Source organism: Peromyscus californicus, unplaced genomic scaffold (assembly GCF_007827085.1).
Source record: "Peromyscus californicus insignis strain IS unplaced genomic scaffold, ASM782708v3 Scaffold_20__1_contigs__length_68692818, whole genome shotgun sequence".
NCBI classification, from domain to species: domain Eukaryota; kingdom Metazoa; phylum Chordata; class Mammalia; order Rodentia; family Cricetidae; genus Peromyscus; species Peromyscus californicus.
Window position 1 is genome coordinate 2,971,474 of NW_026294503.1, and position 22,094 is coordinate 2,993,567.

Below are 22,094 nucleotides of genomic sequence, written 5' to 3' on the forward strand. Positions count from 1 at the left end.
TTTAATATGTGTGAAGGTTTTGCCTACATATATGTTTGTGTAGCACATGTGTACAGTGCCTGTGGAGGCCAGAGGAGGGTGTCTTAGTATCTGGAACTTGAGTTACAGACAGTTGTTGGCTACTTTGTAGACGTTGAGAACTGAATCTGGGTCCTCAGCAAGAGCAACTGTTTCTTACTGCTGAGCCAGCTCTCCAGCTCCCTTTTGCCTCCTTTTAATCAACTTATAGTTCCTTATAGATATTGGGAATTTGCATTGAAGTTCTTGTGATATGGGAAAGAATTCCTGCAATAAGTCATGGCCAAGTGAGGCTTAAATTGTGAACTATATGAGGAACAGTGGGTCATTTTGGAGGGGGACTAAATAATTCCTCTGTAACCAAAGCTTAAAAATGGGACTAAATAATTCCTCTGTTACCAAAGCTTAAAAATGGTATAAGGTCATGTCCGAAAGAATAAGCAAGCCTCTTCATATTTTTTGAGGCTGTGAAAATCATTTGAAAAGACTGAATTCTGAATGGAAAAGTCAAAAGGTTTTGTCAACTTAACGTTTGGAAACCAAACTGGGTGGTGGTGTGGTTGAGTGTGGAAGGAGGGTGGGGCATAAGTTAGCAGAACGGCCCAGTGCAAACAAAAGTGCTACTGTTAGTGTAAAGAATGCCACAGTCTGTACCGCAGTAATATGCTGGAATTAATAGAAGTGGTTGATTGGATTTGATGTGTGAGGTAAATGGCACAGCTAGCAAACATTCAGCGTGTGTGTGTGTGTGTGTTTAGAGATCTGGGTAGTTTCCAGTGCCTTTCATAGCAAAGAACTTGGAAGAGCCTGTCTTAGATTGCTGTTTGACTAAATAAATTAGAAGCAGTAGACATTGGTTTAACTATGGTTCTGGATGCTGCCAGAGGGTACACGTGGCCAGGGTCCTCTTACGGCTTCCTGAATTTAGAGAGCTCTTGTCTATGCATCGGACAGTTGGGCTGCACGCCATTGCTCAGATGACTCACTCAGTGCTGCAGCCAAGGCCTCCCTTCCGGAAACTGATATTATCAATTCAGTTCAACTTGAGTTCTGGAGGTGATATTCAAACCACAGTGATGTCTACACGGATACTTCTCAGGTTCTTCATTTGTGTTGAGCGTTCTTCTAAGTAGTTATCTAAGCAGTTTGATTCAAGAATGCATGTTCAACATTTACCCAGGAACACGGGCTCTGCCGAAATCCAGACCTCGAGAATTGGTTGTTCAGTGTACTAAAGTTTGTTTTGTTTTATTTTACTGGCTGCAAGCTGCATGCAAGGCACTATAAGAGGCTGACTTTAAATTGTGGTCCAGTTAGGGCTTTGAATAAACTTGCATGTAGCTATTGTGAAAACAGAGGGAGAGACTGATCAGAATGGGAGAAAGGATTGAATAGTCTTAGGAAAGGATAGTTAAGTTTCAACTATTATTGTATATGAGTTCATAGTTCTTATTTTGGCATTTTAAGTACTTTAAGTTCACATTGTTTTGTTTTAAATGGTAGTCATTATTAACTGAAGGCCACGTTGCTTTAAAAGTATAAAAACTGCATTTAAAAAAATTGCTTGACAAGCAAAGCAATTTTTATTAAGTATTTCAGTTTCTTTAAGTAATTGTTACTAGGATATCATGCTTCTATCAGGCGCTCAGGAAGTGGAGTTGGAGGACTGTGACTTGAGGCCATCCTGGGCTATATCATATAACCCTGTCTGAAAAAAAAAATGAAAAGAAAAAAAGGAAATTAAAAAGAATATTATATTTCAAAATGTTTAACTTCAAAATTATTTTAAAGTATAAAATATTTGGATCATCATTGTCAATTCGGCTGGATTTAGAATTACATCAGAGACCCATGCCTGAGAGTGAGTGCCCTGTGAGGGCATCTCCAGAGAGGTTTAACTGAGGCAGAAAGTCTATCCTGTGTGGGCAGAACTGCCGTGATTTGTGTGGCGGGGGAGAGAGGAGGAGAGGGGGAGGAGGCACGCAGACAGATAACCCGCATGCAGATGGGAGAAAAAAGTGGTGGTGGGGGTAGGAAGGGGGTCGATAGGGAGTGAGGTGCGTTAAACCACGTTGCACACATGCCTGTGTGAGATTCTTGATACAGGGTGAGGAGGAGATGAACTAAGTACCATCATTCACCTGCCTCTGCTTCCTGACTGACTCCATGTTGTTAGCTTCCTCACATCCTGTCTCTCCACCTTCCTGCTGTGCTGTGATAGATCTGTATTCCCAAATTGTGAGCCAGAGTAAACTCTGTCTTCATTTGGGTCTCTCAAGCATTGACACAGCCTCAGGAAGAGTAAGTAATATAGCTTGTTACTGCTGCTTTTATTTTCTGGAGCAAACCTTTTTTCTCTTTATTTTTCTATTTATTCTTTGTGTCTTTATTATATATCTTGATCCCATTCATTTCCCTGTCCCTGCGAATCTGACCTCCGCCTCTGCATCCCCCTCCCCAAATAAAACAAAATTGAAGAGAAAAAAGGAAAAAAATAAAAAATGGGGGGGGGGAGGGTTTAAAAATCTGATTATGGAAGCTGCAGTGTGACACAGTGAGTCATGCCGTAAATCCCTTTGTTCATACATCTTTACTTACAAGTGTTCATTGCACAGTCATTGGTCTGGTTTGAGGCTTCTCTTTCTGCTACACTATGGATGCTGGGTCCTCGCTAGGACTCTCCTGGATATCCTGTTGTTGTTCTGTGTCATGGAGATCCTGCAGCTTTGGGTCTGTGGGTCAGGTCTTTTCATGTGCTCCAGCAGATCATAGATGGCATGGATGTTGGGGCAGGCCAAGTCATAACCCTGGATCTCAGCCTGAGCAGCTGTAAGGTTGGTCAGCCAGCCAGTTGGTCACCATCAAGATGAGCTCTCCAGCGTTGCCCAGGCTAATTCACCTCTTGTAGCAATAAGCCAGGGGCAGGGCCAATTCTCTTGCTCTCCAACCCTCTGGTCGGCTCTCCCACATCTAGGGGTAACTAGATGGGTCAACTAATAGGGTCAACTCTGTTGTGTTGCCCAGGAGAGGTACAGGGGCCACTCTCCCGAGTACTGCAGCTGGTGAGAGTTAGGGACAGCCCACCTGCTCTTCTGACCCCAAGACCAGCTCCTCCACCTCTCTCAGGTGTTGATGCTGCCCAGGTGAGGAGCAGGGCCTGTTTCCTGAGGGCTGTAGCTCTCTCATCTTTTGCAGGCCATAAGGGGGGAGGGGTAAAAGGGGTGTCTCTCACCCTCCCATACTACCACATGACAGACAAGTAGTGGGAATAGCTCTTCCACGCTTACAACTTCGGGCCTGGCTCACCTACAATGCCACCAACAAGGTTGGCTCTATTGTGTTGCCCAGGCAAGGTTCAGGACCTTCTCTCCCTAGTGGTGTAGCTGGTGGGGTGGGGAATAGGGACAGCTCTCTTTTGCTTATGACCAAAGGGCCAGCTCGCCAATCTGCCTCAGGTGTGGATGGGCAGGGTGAGGGGGGTGAGGGAGTGAGGAGGGCATCTCTCCCCCACCATGCCCCCACAAGACAAATGAATAATGGAATAGTTCTCTCATGCTCACAACTTCAGGTCTGGCTCACCCATACCTATGCTAACAGGATTGTCTCTATTGTGCTGCCCTTGGAGCGGTACAGGGCCTGTTCTCCCGAGTGTTGCAGCTGGGGGCGGGGGTCAGGAACAGCTCTCCCACCTGCCTCAGCATTGATGGAGGAGGGGGAGAGCATCTCTCTCTAGTCCATGCCGCCATATGGCAGATTTTGGGGGCGGCTAGGTCTCCCACATTCACTACTTCAGGGCTGGCTCACTCACACCTCCACCAACAAGGTTGGCTGTATTGTGTTGCCCAGGCTGAGTGTAGGGCCTACTCTCGTGAGTTTACAGCTCTCCCACTCTTAGACCACAGGACCAACTTTCCCACCTGCCTCAGGGGTTGATGGGCTAGGGGGAGGGCAACTTTCCCTTGCCTATGCTGCCACAAAAAAACAGATGAGAAATGGGGACACAAACTTTTAAAATAAATATTGGAATGGTTAAGATTATGTTTAGTTTATATGGTTTAGCTTAGAGCTAATTATTTGGTAGAACACAATTGTCTGCCTCAGAGAAATAAATTCAGGATTGAATTAAGATTTTATTTATTACTGCTGTACTCATTGTTATAAAGCATGACAAAAGAGACCTTCAATCTGCTTACAAGGGGAGGACTTGACACAAGTGTTGATGCATTTGGAGTGAAACATCTTTATCAAGTTAAGACAGGAAGCCCCCTTTCCATCCTTGAATCACTAATTTCTAATCCTCGAACAGCAGCCTGCATGTGGCCTGTGCAGTCCTATGAAGATAAGATGCCTGCACACAGCCGCATGGAAGCGCACACTCCTCACAGCTGGGACGTGGTGAGCTCTTGTTATTGCCGAGGTTTTTAGCTTCAGGGATGTGATCAGTTTAATTACTGACCAACTTTATCCACCACCTTTAATGAGTATGGTGTCTAATGCCTGTGAGGTTTGGTTAAAAAGATGATGTTCAGATGTTATATGTTCTAGATTTCAAAAATTTATCATGGGGTTTAATGTTTTTACTAGCTTATCACATGTACTCAGATCAGTAAAACAGCCAAGATTATCTGTAATCATAGAAATAAATTTGTGCATTTTGAATGGAATCTTAAAGTGTGTTTGCTTTTAAGAATTAACTGTATGTCTCAGTACTGCAGTTCCAAGGTAAACTTTATACTTTCTATTCATTCATCTGAAAACTTGGGCAATTTTCCTAAAATAGTGCTGAGGCTTATTTTGAATCACAAATATTTGTACCTCTTCTGTATTTTCTTTTCATTATCTTTATAGTGACCATCCCAAAACAGAATTTTAGAAACTCGTGGTTTGATGCTTCATAGTTAAGAAGGAGTTTTATATAGTGAAAGAATGTCTTGAAACCCAGGCTTTGTGTAAGTTACTTGATTTGTCTTTGGTCATTTATTTGTCTGTTGTACAGTTTCAATAGTCACAGCATTTACGGTTAATTTATCAACTATTGCATAAATATACCCTTTTAGAGAGGTCACCATTCATGTGGCAAACAATGGGAGTTTCTTACATGATCCTTCAGAAGATGGCAATGAGTTGCTAGTCTCACAGTATTTATGTATTACGATAATACTTTATAGTTGAAAGTTATGGTGCTGACTTTGTGGATGATGGGGCCAACACTGATGTTGTTTAAATTTATGTGTTAAAATATTTGTTGCTATTTGAAAGGTAAGGTGCTCTCACTGGCAATTGGTAACATATTTTTATTTTTGTTTTCTGTGTACAATTGTATATATTTTTGAGGTACAGTATGATGTTTCAATACAGGTATGATTGTAAAATGACAAAGTTAGAGTAATTGGCATACTCATCACGTTAATCATTATTTCTCAGTGTTAATAATGTTCATAAGCCTCTCACACTTATTGTCAAGTAATCAATATATTATTGTTAGCTATAGTCACCCTAGGGTGTAATAGAACACTAGAATTTGTTTTTTCTGACTCTGATTTTGTTTCTATTGATCAGACTCTTCCCATTCTCCCTTTCTTCCTATCTTTTCCACTGTTGGTAACCATCATTATATTCTAATTCTCTGAGGTCAACTTTTATGAATTCCATCAATGAGTGAGGAGGTCATGTGGTGTTTATTTTTTTTCCCTGGCTTACTTAATTTTGTGTTCTCCACATTTGTCCATGTTGTCACAGGTGAGGGGTTGTGTTTTCTTCTTTTTTAATGAAAGAATAGAACTCCATCATGTATATGTCTCACATTTTCTTATTCTTCATCTATTAAAGGAACTTAAGTTGCTTATATGACCCATTGCCTTATGGTAGAGTCATATTGATTTGATTTTATAGATAAAGTGATAGGTAGCGGAAGCATTATGGAGATGGGCTCCATAATGCTTCTCCATAGAACTCAATAATGTTCATGAAAGGGGCTGTCTTGGAAGCAGAGACCAGACCCTGAAGGCACTTAGTCTCAGTCTTCCCAGCTGTTAGATCCATGAGAAGTAAGTGTCTAATATTTATAGATTATCCAGTTTGGGTATTTTATTATGGCAGCATAAAGGGACTACTTCATGTTGAATAGTGTATAAAGCCCTACCTGAGTCAGCCTTTTTCAGTTTTCATGATGAAAATTCAAGCATGAGTAATTCCTTCTCAAACATAAGAAAAACACAACATGCTACCAATCAGTTGGAAAGGAAAAAGTCAAGAAGTAATAATAATTTTCTGAAACGCTGGCCTGGAGACTAGCCAGTGTTAATATTTTGGTGATCATACTTTTAAAATGTTTGTTTGGAAGATAAATATAAATTTTACCAAAGTGATTTTATTGTATGCTTTCTTTTTCTCACATCTGTTTCCTTCCTTCCTTCCTTCCTTCCTTCCTTCCTTCCTTCCTCCCTCCCTCCCTCCCTCCCTCCCTCCCTCCCTCCCTCCTCCCCCCTCCCTCCCTCCCTCCATCTCTCCCTGTTTTCCTCCCTCCCTCCTTCCTCTTTGCTAGCATTCTCTGCCAATAGTGAGAGGCTTTTCAGACTCATTTTCTGTGATATCTTAGCAGTCTTTCACAAAGCTACATGAAAATTAGTATAACTATTATCTTATTGATGGAGGCAGTACAATTTAATTTTTCGTACATATTACAGATTTTATTATGAATGATTATCTTCAGAGAATTACAATGAATCTGTCTTATATTATAATTAATATATTTGAAAGGAAGATGTGTTTTTTTTTTTAATTCGGGAAATTTCAAGATGTCATGTAAATAGTCCCCAAGAAAGATTCTCTTGCTTCAGCTTACTCTCAGAATTATTTGTGAAATAATAATAGATAGATAAATATTAATAGACTTGTGAAGTCTCTTCTTCAGTTTCCTTGTCCTAGCACCATTGAGAAATTATCTCAGCTTTGGAATCTTGCAAACTCTTTCCAGGTACCTGTTTGAGTTAGCTCTTTTTTGTGTCTTTGGGGCTTGTATGACTCTGGAGTCTCATTTCCTCCACTGTAAAGTTGATGAAACCATCTACTCTTTATGTAGTTCTTTTTCAAGATGAAGCACAGGGAACATAACCAGTCCCATGTCAAAGAGCTAGCTGATGGCCGATGCTCAGAAAACAGCATTTGTGCTTTGCAGAAATGGTTAGTTGCTGTGGTCAGGAATACAGCCTTTGGGGTGAGACACATGTAGATTCAGATCTCTGTGCTGCCCATTTGACAACAGTGAGCATGGCTGTGTTTTACTTTCTTAGTTAAAAGAAAGATAAGAGGTTAGTAAACTAGCCAGTGGTTAAGATTGTACACTTCACTGCCAGAGGACCTGAGTTCAGTTCTTAGCACCCATATCAGGAAACTCCTAACTGCCTTGGACCTCCAGTCTGGGGGTCTGTAATACTCTCTTCTAGCCTCCATGGGTACTGCATATATGCGCATACACTCACTCTGAGGTACTTGAATACACATAACTAAAAAGAAAAAGTATAAAATTATGTAACTGTCTTCATTGTTTAAGTAAAGTTATATATGTGAATTACTCAAAACAGTTTTTGGCAAACATTCCTTTTATTACTGGGAATATTAGATTCCACATTTAATGTGAATTTATATTTAGGTTAATTACTCTATTGTACTAAAGGACATTTTTTTTTTCCTGTTTTATATTCTAGAAATAAGGTTGTAGTGTTGGGAACATGGTTCAGTGGGCGAAGAACTTGCTGTGCAGTGTGAGGCCCTGAGTTTGGATTTCCTAGCACCTGTGTGAAGAGCCAGGCAGTGACACATACCTGTAATAACAGCACTGGGAAGCAGAGAGACAGCAGGGTCCCGGGCCTTGCTTGCCTAGCTGAAAAGGAAGTTACAGGGTCAGTAAGAGACCTTGCCTTAAAAATAAGGAGGAGGGATTATAGGAGCAAGGGGTGGAGGTCAAGATCATGATAAGGAAAACCACAGAGACAGCTGGCCCAAGCTAGTGGGAGCTCGTGGACTCTGGACTGACAGCTGGGGAGCTGCATGGGACTGAACTAGGCCCTCCGAATGTGGGTGACAGTTGTGTGGCTTGATCTGTTTGTGGGGCTACTGGCAGAGGGACCAGTACTTATCCTGGGTACATGAACTGGCTTTTTAGAGTCATTCCCTGTGGTGGGATGCCTTGCTCAGCCAGGATCCAGGGGGGAGGGGCTTGGTCCTGCCCCAACTTGGTATGCCAGCCTGTGTTGACTACCCAAGGGAGGCCTTACCCTCTATGAGGAGTGCATAGGGGCTGGGGTGGGGGGAGGTAGGGTGTTTAGAGGTGGGGGGGGAGAAGGGGAGGGAGGGGGAACTGTGGTTGGTATGTAAAATGAAAAAGAATTTAAATAAAATGTAAAAAAAGATGATTAAAAATTAAGGTGGGGAGTGATAGAGCTGACATCAACATATGGCCTTCACACACATGCATGAATGGGGGATGGTTCGTGCATACACACAAGGAGTGGGAATTATCGATTTGTGGTTAACATGAACTGATTATCTTGATTAGTTTTAATACGTGATTGTGTAATGAGGCCAGACTGAGAAAGAAACACATTGTATGTCTTTCCTCTTATGTGGACTCTTAAAACATACATCTGTAGATGACAATGAAAGAAGAATGGTTAGGAATAGGAAGGTCTAGCAGCAGAGAGTTAGAGGTGGGCATGTATCCTGAGGACAAATAAAAAGCAAAGTTCTGCCGGGCGGTGGTGGCGCACGCCTTTAATCCCAGCACTCGGGAGGCAGAGCCAGGCGGATCTCTGTGAGTTCGAGGCCAGCCTGGTCTCCAAAGTGAGTTCCAGGAAAGGCGCAAAGCTACCCAGAGAAACCCTGTCTCGAAAAACCAAAAAAAAAAAAAAAAAAAAAAAAAAAGCAAAGTTCTTTGTTTAAATTATGAAGATACTGTAATCAGATACATTACTTTATACAATTAATATACGCTTTTTTTTTTTAAAAGAAGAAACTGGATGAGATTTGGAATAAAGCCTGCTTCACGTGTTTCCAGGCTGGTATTCACTAAGTTCAATGTGTACAATTTAAGTCTAGTTTTAACAAGATGGTAGTGCAAATTTGGAATCTTTTGTTAGTGGGAGTTCTTTCTTGGGACTGTATAGGGAGGGCTATGCTCAGTGCCCATAAAGTAAGGTATACTATAGATGTTCTTACTAGAATGATATGCTTTTCCATAACTTATGTTTATATCTATGGTTCTCTATAACTTAAGATTAAATTCCAGATTTATACAATGCCTTGTGATCCTGGAAAGGTTTCTGATTCTGTATTTTGCATTATTATTGGTATGATATGAAAATTAATACTAGATATCTCGCCATATCATCATGAAGATTAAGTGAATTCATGTGAGTAAAATATTTAGAATAACATTTGATATTATGTTTAGTAAGGACCCTTCCCGTCTGAGGGTTTCTGTTGCTGAAGAGACACCAATACCATGACATCTCTTATAAAGGAAAAACATTTAATTGGGGTGGCTTACAGTTTCAGAGATTTAATTCATTATCATCATAGTGGAACATAACAGCACGCAGACAAACATGTTGCTGGCTACATTTTGATCAGAAGGCAACAGAAATGAACTGAGACACTGGGTGTGACTTGAGCATATATAAGACCTCAAAGCCTGCCTCCACAGTGACACACTTCCTCCAACGAAGCCAAACCTCCTAATAGTGCCACTTCTTTTGGGGGCCATTTTCTTTCAAACCACAGCACTCCCTAACACAAATCAGATCATCTTCATTCTCTCCTTATCAGGAAGCACTTCCCTCTGAGGGATTCTTGAATATAAAGACTGGAAGACATTTTAATGATGCTTATATTTTGTATACATAAAAATGATTGCTTTGAATGAAAACCAATGTTATTGAAACAAGTATTGAATCTAATGACTGAAAGGAACCAATACCAAATCCATGCCTTTTCATGTTTTTAGTTCTATAAAAATGAATTTTTTAATTTGTATCATATCCCCTACCACTTGTAGCCACAGCATTTCCTTGGCTCTGCATATGAATTTTTGGTTCTATCAGGAGTAGCTGTGCTGGACATCCCTGGTACAACATTTGGAAGTTAATTTCCTCATTTTAGTCCAAGCTTTTCATGGTGTCATTTCAGTGTGGTCACTATAGCCATATGTTTACTGATCACTCAAAGTTTTTTCCTTTCCTTTCCCATCTTTCTGAGTGGCAAGAAACTCTCAGCCTTGTCTATAAACCTTCTCTGGATGGTAGAATCTGATCTTGTTTCTCCCTCGCAGGTGTTCTCTAAGGACCTCTTCCGTTCTTTCTGCTTCATCTCACACTTGTCAGTAGGACAGCTCTGTCCTCCATGTGCAGCATCCTCCCACACTGGAACTACAGCCCTTCCGGGAGTGTGCCTGTGTCCTGCCGTCCTCCTCAGCGTTCATAGTGTAGTGCTTACGCTGGACATCAGTCTTTCTTCTTTCTTTGTCTTTCCCATTCTCCTCATCTCAGACATCCTCATTCAGAATGTTTTCATGGATTCTCCCCGCAAACAGATAAGAGCCTTGTTTACTTGCTTCTCGTCTACATCCTAGAGCTGTTTATGAATATTTTTATTAAAGTTCCTTCCAAACACAATTATTTTTGTCATTGTTTCCTACTAATTTATGAGCAGTTCAAATTTGGGGTCTGCTCCTTATGTCTGGAAGTTCACTTTCAGGTATGTGGTTGGTATTCAGTAAACATTTGTTCAATTAGGCAAGACATGGTGGTACATGCCTGCAATCCCAGAATTTCAGGTGGAGAGCAGCATGAGTAGGAGGTTAAGTGCAGCCTCCAGAGGGTCTTTCTAGGCCTTCCTGGCACAGTGAGACCCTCTGCTACTCCCCCCTCCCCCCTCCAGAAAAATGTCTGTTGGATGACCAGTCCTGAATAAAAATTTACTTCAGTAACAATTACATGATAAGCCCATCTAACATGGGAAACAGTGAGAATTAACTTAAGGCAAAAATAGGGAAATGGGCTGGTAACCAATGTTTTACCTAATAATTAGCACTGGCCAATTTGCTAGTGTCTTCCCTTATCAGTTCTCTACATTGTCATTAGTGTTTGGTCTTCTTGGTTTTCTTATTTGTATTACTCACTTTGTCAGAAGCAATGGCTGCTTCTCACTCAGAATAAGTGTGTGCTTGCAATAACTCTCCCTTTCATTCTTAGTTATTTCAGAATGGTACCGTTTTTGTTATATTAGATGAAAAACAGTTTGAAACTTGACCCTTGTGTTTTTGCACATTTATTGCACAAGTGTGAAATGGATTCACTGAAGTAATTTAAGAATGTCTAGTTAGGAGGACTAATCCTTGGAGCAGATTAAAGAGATGAAGATAGAGATCTATGGCTTGTAGGCTAAGAAACCAGGAAACTGTATGTACCAGATGAATATTATGTTAGAGAATTTTCTCATAGAGGCTAAGAATCTGAGTAAATTGGTGCGGATGTGTACAGAATGAGGTAAAAAGTCTGGATTGACAGATAGGCTGGTGTGGTAGAGGTTATGTGTCTTCATTGTTGCATGCAACATCTTCTGCTTTGTAGGTGAGAAGAGAATGAACTGGCATGGGTTGAAGTGATTGCCATTTGAAGCTGATAGACACCACACACAGGAGTGACCTGGCTTTGGGATTAAATGTAGTTACGTTTACTGCTGAAAGTCAGGATCACACGCTTTTGTCTCTGAATAACCTAGATCACTCTTAGTCTTAATCACAGGGGAGAGACTAATGTTCAGATTTATTTAGTGAAAAACCTGGAGTAGTTTTCTGTGCCATTGGTGGAACAGATTAAACTCTGACTGGTTGAGTGATTCTCCCTCTGCAGTGTGGGGTGTGGGAGGATCTTCAGCCAGTTTGTCTTATTGGCAGCAAGAGAACTCTATAAATAGAGTTTTCCCATGGAAGTGGTGTCTTAGTTGAAATTCCAGAACTTTTACTAAAAAATTTATGAAGTGGGATGATAGTAAGTTACTGAAGAGTCATCAAAGCAAGTATGTTATTAATTGGCAATTTCTTGACTTCATCCCCAGGGCCAGTTTAAAGAAAAGGGAGGGAAGGTTAGATTTGAAGCTATGCTTTGAATGCTGTGTGAGGTCTGTTTGAACTTTCTGCTTAGGCTGCAATTAATTAACTCAATTCAATTAGTATGTGAGTAAAAGTACACTTCTCTGGATCTATCAAAGGTATATTAATGGATTAGCTCCTGACAGAATTGTGATTCTGAGTCTGGTTAATATCAGAGTGCACTCAAATTTACCTGTCATCATTAATCTCTTAATAAAACGTAGCAATTACTATTCAGTATTTTATGTGTGTATTCTGAGGTTTGTTTTTCTTTAGCATATATCTCTACCTGTGTAAGGTAGTGTATGTTTATTTGACTTCAGAGGACATGACATAAGTAAGTTTTAAGCCTCCTTTTTAAATGGTATTTTAAGATGTTACCTTCCAGTTCATTTGACTACTTTAAAAATGGTTAGAAATTTCTATCCTCGGGCTTTATAGCCTTCTCAGGTGTGTAATTTTGCCACAAAGAAGGGTGTTGAAAGTTTCTAACCTTCTTTTATTTGCTGCTGTTAGTTTTTTAGTAGCTGTCTTAGTCAGAATTTTCAAGAGAAACAGAAGTGATAGATTTAACACACATTAAAGAGAGATTATTAGATTGACTTACATGATATGGTTAGAGTACTCAATGGCTTTTTTAAAAAGGAGAGGCCAAAGCACAGTAGTTGGTCAGTGCATTAAGCTAGGTTCCTCAGCAGTCCTATATGGTGCCCAAAGCCTATAGGATTCTTGGAGAAGCCCTGGTCTTCAGTCCATGTTGGAAGCCCACGGGAACTAGTTTTAATATCCACAAAGGACTCAGCAGGGTTTTTAATTGACATTGGAAGTCTAAAGAAGTTGGCCTTAATGTCATCAAAGGAGTTAGCAGCAGCAGGGCAGGTGAACATGTCAGTGCCAGTGAAAGTCAAGAGAGCAAAACCACCAAATCTTTCTCTCCCCCATTTCTGGGCCACCACTCAAAGGTACCATTTCACATTCAGGAGGGTTCTTTTCACATCAGTTAAGGCAGACATGGCCATAGGCCGACCTGATGTATCTAATCCCTTACTGAAGCTCTCTTCCCAGGCGACTCTTAAGTCATGTCAGGTTGACTGTTAAAACTATCCATCAAGCTGGGCAGTGGTGGTGCACCCCTTTAATCCCAGCACTCAAGAGGCAGAGGCAGTCGGATCTCTGTGAGTTCCAGGCCAGCCTGGTCTACAGAGCGAGTTCCAGGACAGGCTCCAAAGCTATAGAAAAACCCTGTCTCAAAAACAAAACAAAACAAAACAAAACAAAACAAAACAAAACAAAACAAAACAAAAAAACCAAAAAACAAAAAACCACCAAAAAAAAAAAAAAAAAAAAAGAACCAAAAAAAACCCCACCCTATCCGTCAAGGTGGCATTGTAACTTGATGCTCCCCTCACCTAGATGCTTGATCCCTATAGCATTTTGACTTTATTCTTAGTGGGTTTAGACTACAAACATGTATGAATAAAGTTTAGGTAGAGAATCTTATAGTCCATACACTATAAGACCAGTGTTACCTCAGTGTAATCTCTGAGGTGAAACTCCCAAGACCCATTTCACTATTAATAATGATTTTCAGTCAGGCAACAATTATTCTCCTTTCAAAACCTTTTGGTATGAACTTAGTGATGCTGAAAGCAACTGAAATATTCACAAGTTACTAGTACTTACTTGTTTCGTAGAGATACATATTTTCCAAGCAACTCATATTTCTTTGTGTGAGTAAAGCCGGGGGACCCTTGTAGAAATAGATTTCACAATTATATACTTCAAAGCTGACTTTAATTTTGTTAGCTGAGATATGAAACCATTGTATGTCTGTCCTAATTTACTACTTGTGCATATTAGTCTCTTAATTTTCTTGGTAGGTATATATACTTGAGCTGTGTGTCAGTTAAAGAGTACCATGTTTAGTAGTATTTTTCTTAAGTGAAATTTGCTATACCATATATATTTTCAAGTATGTATAGTGTATACATATTTGCAATCATTATATTTTCTTGGTGGATCAGACAAGAAAGTATACTATGGGCTGGAATGAATATATGACCTTCCAACCAAACTCAAATATTGCCTTGTTATATTGACTATTTCATCACCTTAGAATGGTTACTAATTAGAAAATTCATTTCAAGTTATTTCCAGTGACAGTAGAAAATACACGTTACAGAAAGGGATCTGTTACAAGAGAGACCTACTGTCATAACAGTATACTAATAAGAGCCTTACTATGGATGGAAGGTGGGGCAAACAGAGGCAGAGTGGGGGAATATAGAAAGGCAATAGGTCAGTGAATATGAGCAAAATATGATTAAATGTCTATTAAAGCATGATAATGAAATCCATTATTTTTGAAGAGAACAATTCCAATGACTTAATGTTAATATAAAGACTAGATTTAGATAAAGACTGAGCTGTTTCACATGTTGAGTTATTCAGTTCCTGAGCAAACTTATAGCCAAGTGCTGTGAAACTTAATACCACCCCCCCAGCTACCTGCTGGGAATGATGTAAGGGAGAGAGAACTGGATACATTACAGAAATCAAGTCCCATCTCACCATTGCAATCCAGTGTAGCCATTCCTGCCTTGCATTGTCATCTCAGGACAAAGAAAAGGATAAACGATAGAAGAAGGACCTTGAATGCAATGTACGAAAATGTTCTAATAATGAGAATAACTAATGTGAGCATCTTCCTGAGAAGAGTTGATCTAATTGGAGTGGATTACATCCCTCGGAATAGCTTAGTTACTGCCACAGGGATACAGTGATGTGGAGTAGGTCTCTGTCATAACAAATCTCTTTCTGTAACGTGTATTTTCTACTGTCCCTGGAAATAACTTGAAATGAATTTTCTAATTAGTAACCATTCTAAGGTGATGAAATAGTCAATATAACAGGGAATATTTGAGTTTGGTTGGAAGACTACACAAGGAAGTGGTCAGGTCATATATTCATTCCAGCCCTGTGTATTATATTGAGGCAGTTACACAATTTACTTGTCTATGGGTGTCATATACTGGTAATGCAAATTCTGAAATGTAGGATTATGTGAAATGTTGAATATATCAAATTTCAAATGATAACATTTTTAGTATTTCTGCTGGGTAAACTTTGAAAAGTTTCAGAATTTATTAAGTATGTACTGGCTAGTTTTATGTCACCTTGACACATGCTAGAGTCATCAGAGAAGAGGGAGCCTCAGTTGAGAAAATGCTTCCATAAGATCTGGCTGTAAGGCATTTTCTTAGTGATCAGTGGGAGAGAGCCCATTCCAGGCTGAGTGGCGCCATCCCTGGAATGGTGATCCTGGGTTCTATAAGAAAGCAGGCTGAGCAAGCCATGGGAAGCAAGCCAGTGAGCAGCTCCCCTCCATGGCCTCTGCATCAGCTCCTGCCTCCAGGTTCCTGCCCTGTGTGCGGTCCTGTTCAGACATCCTTCAGTGATCAACAGTGATATGGAAGTGTAAGCCAAATAGACCCTTTCCTCCACAACTTGCTCCTTGGTCAAGTGTTTCATCTCAGCAATAGAAATCTTAACTAAGACAGACTGGGTTTAGCCTTTTTTTTTTGTTTAAATAATAATAATAAAAAGAGATGGAGTATACATATTGAAGTAATTATAAAGAAAAATTTTACGTATGTAACCGGGAGAACATAACTTTACTATCCTTGGCTGACACTTCATGTTCTTAGTATCTCATATTCAATGTGACATCCAGAAACCAACCACATAAATGGACTTAAATACAAAAGTTACATGATCATCTCAATAGATTCAGAAAAAACCTTTGGCAGAATCCAATATGCCTTCATTATAAAGTCTTAGAGAATGTAGGACTAGAGGGAATATGCCCAAATACATAAAAGTTATTTTTGAGAAACACACAGTCAACATCATCCCAGATAGAGAAAAACTTGAAGCCATCCTTGTGAAGTCAGACATGAGACAGAGGTGGTCACAACCCCACTCCTTTGTAATATTGTTTTCTATCCTAGTTGGAGCAATAAGGCAAGGGAAGGAAATTAAAGGGATACAAATGGCAAATAAGTCAAACTATCCCTATTTACAGATCACATGATACTATATATTAGAGATCTCCAAAGTTGTACTAGAAAACTATTATAAATGATAAACAAATTCATTGATGTAGAAGAGTACAGAATCAACTTTCATAAGTCAATAGCTGTACTATATACCAGCAGCAAATGTGCAGGGAAAGGAGATCATGGATCCACTCCCATTCCCAATAGCCTTAAGGAAAATAAGGCATCTAGGAACAAACCTAACCAAAGAAATAAAGGACTCTTACAATGAAACTTTAAATGTCTGAAGAAAGAGATAAAGATACTGGAAAATGGAAAGACATCTCATGCTCATGTATTGGTAGAATTAATGTTGTGAAAATGAGTTTTACCAAAAATCTTGGTAGAGAATGATATACCCCTTATATAGAATCCTTTGGATATGGAACAAAGAACAATTATTACAGAGAGAAGACTCAGTCTTAAAATTGATTTAAAAAATTATGTGTATGTGCACATGCATGTGAATGCATGTGTACGCACATGTATGGGGTAGTCTCAGAGGCTAGAAAAAGACATCAGACCCCCTGGACATAGTGTCATATGCTCTGGAAGAGCAGCAAGTTCTCTGAACCATAGAGTCATTTCTCTAGGCCCCTTACATTTAGTTTTTAGTTCGACTTACTGACTTGTTACCAGTTTCTGATGTTGAGAAGTTAGTTGACCTCTTACAGTCTCTGCTCCTTTCCTGAAAATTGGGGTGATAGAATTTTTATATGTGTAAAATAATGCGTTTTAGGTATATAACATGTTAATGCTTGCTTATTATCATCAGTATTTAACTACTGTTAAATCACATCATGCCTCACTATTTGCTGTAAGCTGAGCACATGTAAGGGTATGACTGTTTATAATAAGCACCAGGGAATCATGTGTTTTTCCTCCAATGTTAATGTTTTGGAGTTTTAACTTTGACAGTTCTGTTCCTTTGGATTGTGGCTTCTGGTTTCCAGTAGCGTGTAATTGTTTGGCTTGGAGCTCTTACTTTTACTACTTTTCAAAAAGAGACAGTTTCAGTCCTGAAGATGTGTTCTTCCTTTCAAGGTCCTGATTGCAGTTATTAGGAAGGCCTTACCCCTGATAGTTGTTGTCTAAGAATTGCTGAATTATTTAGTGAGGCCACTGGACAGCTGAGGCCATCTTCTGTAGTAGAGCGTCTGATTAAGGGTTCACTAGGATTAGTCTCTGCCCTTTGTGACAACCCTGCAATGATTGAAGTCTCCAGGGGTGTCTCTTTAGCAGACTTGTTGCATGGTGACAAGAGGACAGAAGATACACCCAGCACTGGCCATTCTACTGTCCTTGGGCTTCCATTGTTGTGATAAACACCATGACCAAAAGCATCTTAGACTCCATCATCTAGGGAAGTCAGGTTTGGAGCTGGTGCTGACGTCATGGAAGATGCTGCTTACTGGCTTACTCCTCATGTCTTACTCAGCCCACCTTGTTGTAGCGCCCGTGACCATAGTGGGCTGGGCCATCTCAAGTAAATCATCAATCAAGAAAATGTACCCCAAGCTTGTCCATAGGTCTGTCTGGTGGGGGCATTTTCTCAATCAAGGGTCTCACTTCCAAAATGACTTCAGCCTGTATCAAGTTGACATAAGAACTATTCAGCACACTACCTGTGGTTACTTGTTTAGAGTATTTTATCTAGTGTGGATTAGCAATTGCCACACTGACAGGCAAATTCCACTAGTAACCATGTTAACCAGCCTGGTGTATGGATGGACAGGGTTTAATTATTCATGTTCTTTGGTCCTACAGAGCAAGGAAGGAGTGCAGGTAGAAATTTTGGCAGATGCACGCTGGCTCATGAATACACCATCACTTCTCATGTTCACTTTATTTTCATTCTGATTTTGTTAATCACAGGAGTATAGGAACAGAGACAGATGCCTTGCTTAATGATTTCCTTAGGAGTTAGAACAACATCTTTTACTCAGATTAGCAATTTTCTATCTATCAAGGTATATAAGGAAGGAAAGTAAAAATTGCCATTTACTATTATCAGATCCTATTCATAGCACTTTATCTTACATTTTTTAGGTAATGGAGACAATTTCTTTTTTTTTTGTTTTTTTGTTTTTTTGTTTTTTTGAGACAGGGTTTCTCTGTGTAGCTTTGCGCCTTTTCCTGGATCTCGTTCTGTAGACCAGGCTGGCCTCGAACTCACAAAGATCCACCTGCCTCTGCCTTCTGAGTGCTGGGATTAAAGGCGAGCGCCACCACCACCCGGCAATTTCTTCATTTTTAAACTGAGAAAATAGGCTTAGACATGCACATTTCAAGAGGGTTTATAAATTGTCTCAAAGATACACCAGTCATAAGCGGAAGAACCAGGAATAGAAGCAGTAAGTGTGTGCCCCATCGCCCTGTGTTGTTTGCTGTTCAGGTGGAACTGTCAACATAGTAGGAGCCTGTAGCCGGCAACACTGCACATCTTCCTGTCGCACTGCTTTGCCCGTGAGTGTGTAACTTCCAATAGTCTGCTGGTGTTTGCTTCATCTTGATTGTGTTCTGATGAAAGAGTTTAATTTACTTGACTTGCAACCTGCTTTATAAAGCTAGTGATTTATTGAATATCTTGGAACCATATCCCTGACAGGCAGTATTTTAAGGTGAAATTGCTGTGTGAAGATTTTGTTAACCTGACGTTTTGTGGTTTCGCCTCATAAAACTGGTAAAGGACTCCCAGTGTGGAATGTTAATGGGGTGAAGTAATGAGTGCAGGCTGGGGTGGAAGCAACCAGACATGAGCAATCCTCCAGTTCATACTCAGTGATTCTCGGGGACTGCTTTGTAGACAGTAGCCTTTCTAAAGATGAAAGCATTTGATTAAGTTCTGAAGCTGTGCTTAGATGCCAAACTGTGCTCTACTCATGGGAAAGTAATTCATGTTAGGCTACTAGACTCTCTCGTGATCATTTTCACCTTTTAACTGAGCAATTATCAATTACTGATTTCTTCGAGGCCAGCAGTACTTTTACGTTCTTCTCATGTTCTGATGTCTGTAACCGTCCGTTCCACTTGAATATCTCAGTTGGTTAATGAGATTAGTTTGATTTTAGGGTTAGTTGTGTGATTTTATTTCACTGGATCAAATAAATATGTATGTTTTCCCCCCTTTATTTATTTTTACTTGAAAAATTTACAAATCACAAAAGTTTAGAAGTGCCTTATTTACGGGGCTCTGAGCCCTCACTTTTAGATTCTATCAGAGGACCGTTGTGTTTTTCTCTGCCTTTTTTCCCCGCCACTACTTAATAAGATTTTGTATGTGGGAAAAATAAAATGAATAGGATTCTTCTATGAAGAAAGTTTGAAACCCACAGGTTCAGTGATAATATAATTCAAAAGTCTACCAATTTTAATATACAGTGTTGTATTTTTTGGTTTGAATTTCAATGATAGAGCAAAAGAATGATCTTGAATCTTTTATTGTGAAGGAGATGTAATTGTTTATAGATGGAGAGGAATTTTAAGGCTTTTTGGTGAAAGTGATCAGTGGTAGAGGTTATAAATGTTTTTAAACCTAATTGTTACATTTTGATATTTTACTTTTATTTAAAGGTTGTTTTTTTCTCTGCTGAGCACACTGCTTGGGTATCTTTGAGATAAAATTGAAAACTCTTTTATTAGCCCATCTCATCTTCTTCTTGTAAGCTCCTGAACGTATGACCTAGTTTGTGTTGTCACTCTCAAGACTAAACACGGTTTTAATCTGTTAGGCGATTGCTTCACAGTCAGGCAACAAGTTGTAAACTTATTTTCTTTGTGATTCACTTAAATACATCCCATTTTAACTAATTTTTGTTTAACCTCCTTTAGACTAGATTCTGAGCATTAGTCATAGAATTGTTAAATATTATGTTCCTAGTTTTGCTTTCTTTTCTTTGTGTTTAAACTGCTGAACTGTTTTGTTTTGTTTTGTTTTCCTCCTGAAGCCTTGCAGTAACTATGTATCTGTTTTCATATAAAATTTAAAGGTTTCACTCAGTGCAGCTGTTTATGTGTTATCTAATTTGGTAAACAGAAGTCAGTTTTATTTCAGGATTCCTTTGTTCTTCAGAATATTGCTTTCCAGGTTAAAGGGTAGTGATAGTTTAACCTACCTCTCAAAGGCGGTTTTGTAAAAAGCATTTAGCTACAAGCACCCATCACAGAGCAGTTTTAATCTGTGCAGGTGCATGTCTTAAGTTAGAATGTGGTATATCTAGAGAATTATAATTCAGATCTCTTAATGTTATTCTTCATGATTACAAGGACCTGGATACGTTTTTTCGTCAAGGTCTTTGGTCAAAAACAAGCATATCAGCTATGGTGGTTTGATATTAAATGGCCCTCAAAGGTGGTGGCACTGTTAGGAGGTGTGGCCTTGTTGAATTGGCTGTGGTCTTGTAGGAAGAACTGTATTTCTGTGGAGGCCGACTTTGAGGTCTCATATATGTTCAAGCCAAGATCATTGAGAAAGACCATTTCCTATTGTCTGTGAGTGAAGGTGTAAGAACTCTCAGCTCTTTCTCCAGCACAATGTCTGCCTGCATGCTATCTTGCTTCCCATCATGGGGATAATGGATTAAACCTCTCAACTGCAAGTCAGTCACCACAATTACATGTTTTCCTGTATAAGGGTTGCCATGGTCACCATGTCTCTTCACAGCAATAGAAACCCTATCTCAGACATCAGCTTTCACTTATTAAATAATTTGTATTTAACCTTCATAACTTTGTTTTATATACCTTTTACTTTATCTCACTGTTTACATGACAAGTATTTTAACAATTTCAGAAATAATAGTGATTTAAAAAAATTTGTTCTGACTAAATTATTTATTAATCATAGAATATGGCTGTGAGGGTCAATCAGTCATTCTAAACTTCTATGATGATTGATTTACTTATAATAAATTACCTCTTTGTACCAAGTTTATTGAAATAAAAATAAATATGTCTTGCTCATCCCTTTCTTAGTACTTCTCTATTGGGCTTTCTTTGGTTTGCATATCTAGAACATTTATATATAAGACTGGTGGAATGGAGAAGATAGCCACATAAATAATTATGTATATTTTTGTAGTTCACAAATGAAAATACTGCATACTCCCTGACATATAAAAGACTGATTTAGTGGCTATTGTGTGAACAAAGTTGTATTTTAACAGTTCTGCTTTTCCATGGTTTTACCTTTGTGATTTCACTTATCATGATCAGCTATAGCTCATAGGTATTGAATGTAAAAGTGGATAAATCAACAATTCATAAATTTTAAATTGTTCACTGTTTTGAGTAACATGAAATAAGCTTGGATCCACCTGCTTTATCCCGTACTGGATGTAAATCATCTATTTGTCTAGTGTTTCCCTGCTTTCTAAGTATCTTTCTGGCAGTCATCTCAGTTACATTATGAACTCTTGTGACATTGCACCGCGTATCATCAGGTAATAATGGCGCCACTGTATTAAGACTAGTGATATTGGTAATTCAGATCTGTCAAAGAATTCCTTTAAGTGAAAAGTTCTAAGTACAGTAAAGAAGAAAAATGCCGAGGTTATTAAGCTCTGTGGAAAGAATGAGTCTTAAATGAGTTTTAGTATGTCTAAGAAAATGGAAGACTAACACTTTAGAAAAATAAAATTGAAGGTGTGTGTTTGCATATATAAGTGTATAGTTATGAGAAAGTTACTTCAGAGAAGACTGATTAAAATTTTCTATTCATAGGTTTTTGTCTTGATATCTACTGCATGATTCTCTCTTCTTCCTTCCTTCCTTCCTTCCTTCCTTCCTTCCTTCCTTCCTTCCTTCCTTCCTTCCTTTCTTCCTTCCTTCCC

General features: G+C 39.3%; 1 protein-coding gene across 8 annotated transcripts in view; it reads left to right on the forward strand.

Moving 5' to 3' along the window:
* Positions 1–22,094, forward strand: part of Vps13b (vacuolar protein sorting 13 homolog B) — a 559,226-nt gene that overhangs the window by 142,611 nt on the left and 394,521 nt on the right. The window contains exon 20 of one of the 8 annotated variants that reach the window (XM_052747616.1): positions 10,346–10,688. The exons of the other annotated variants lie outside the window; for them this stretch is intronic. Within the exon in view, the coding sequence (XP_052603576.1) occupies positions 10,346–10,356 (11 nt within the window). The 3' untranslated portion in view covers positions 10,357–10,688. Of the gene's footprint in view, positions 1–10,345; positions 10,689–22,094 lie in introns of those variants that run through there. 8 annotated transcript variants of the gene reach the window in all.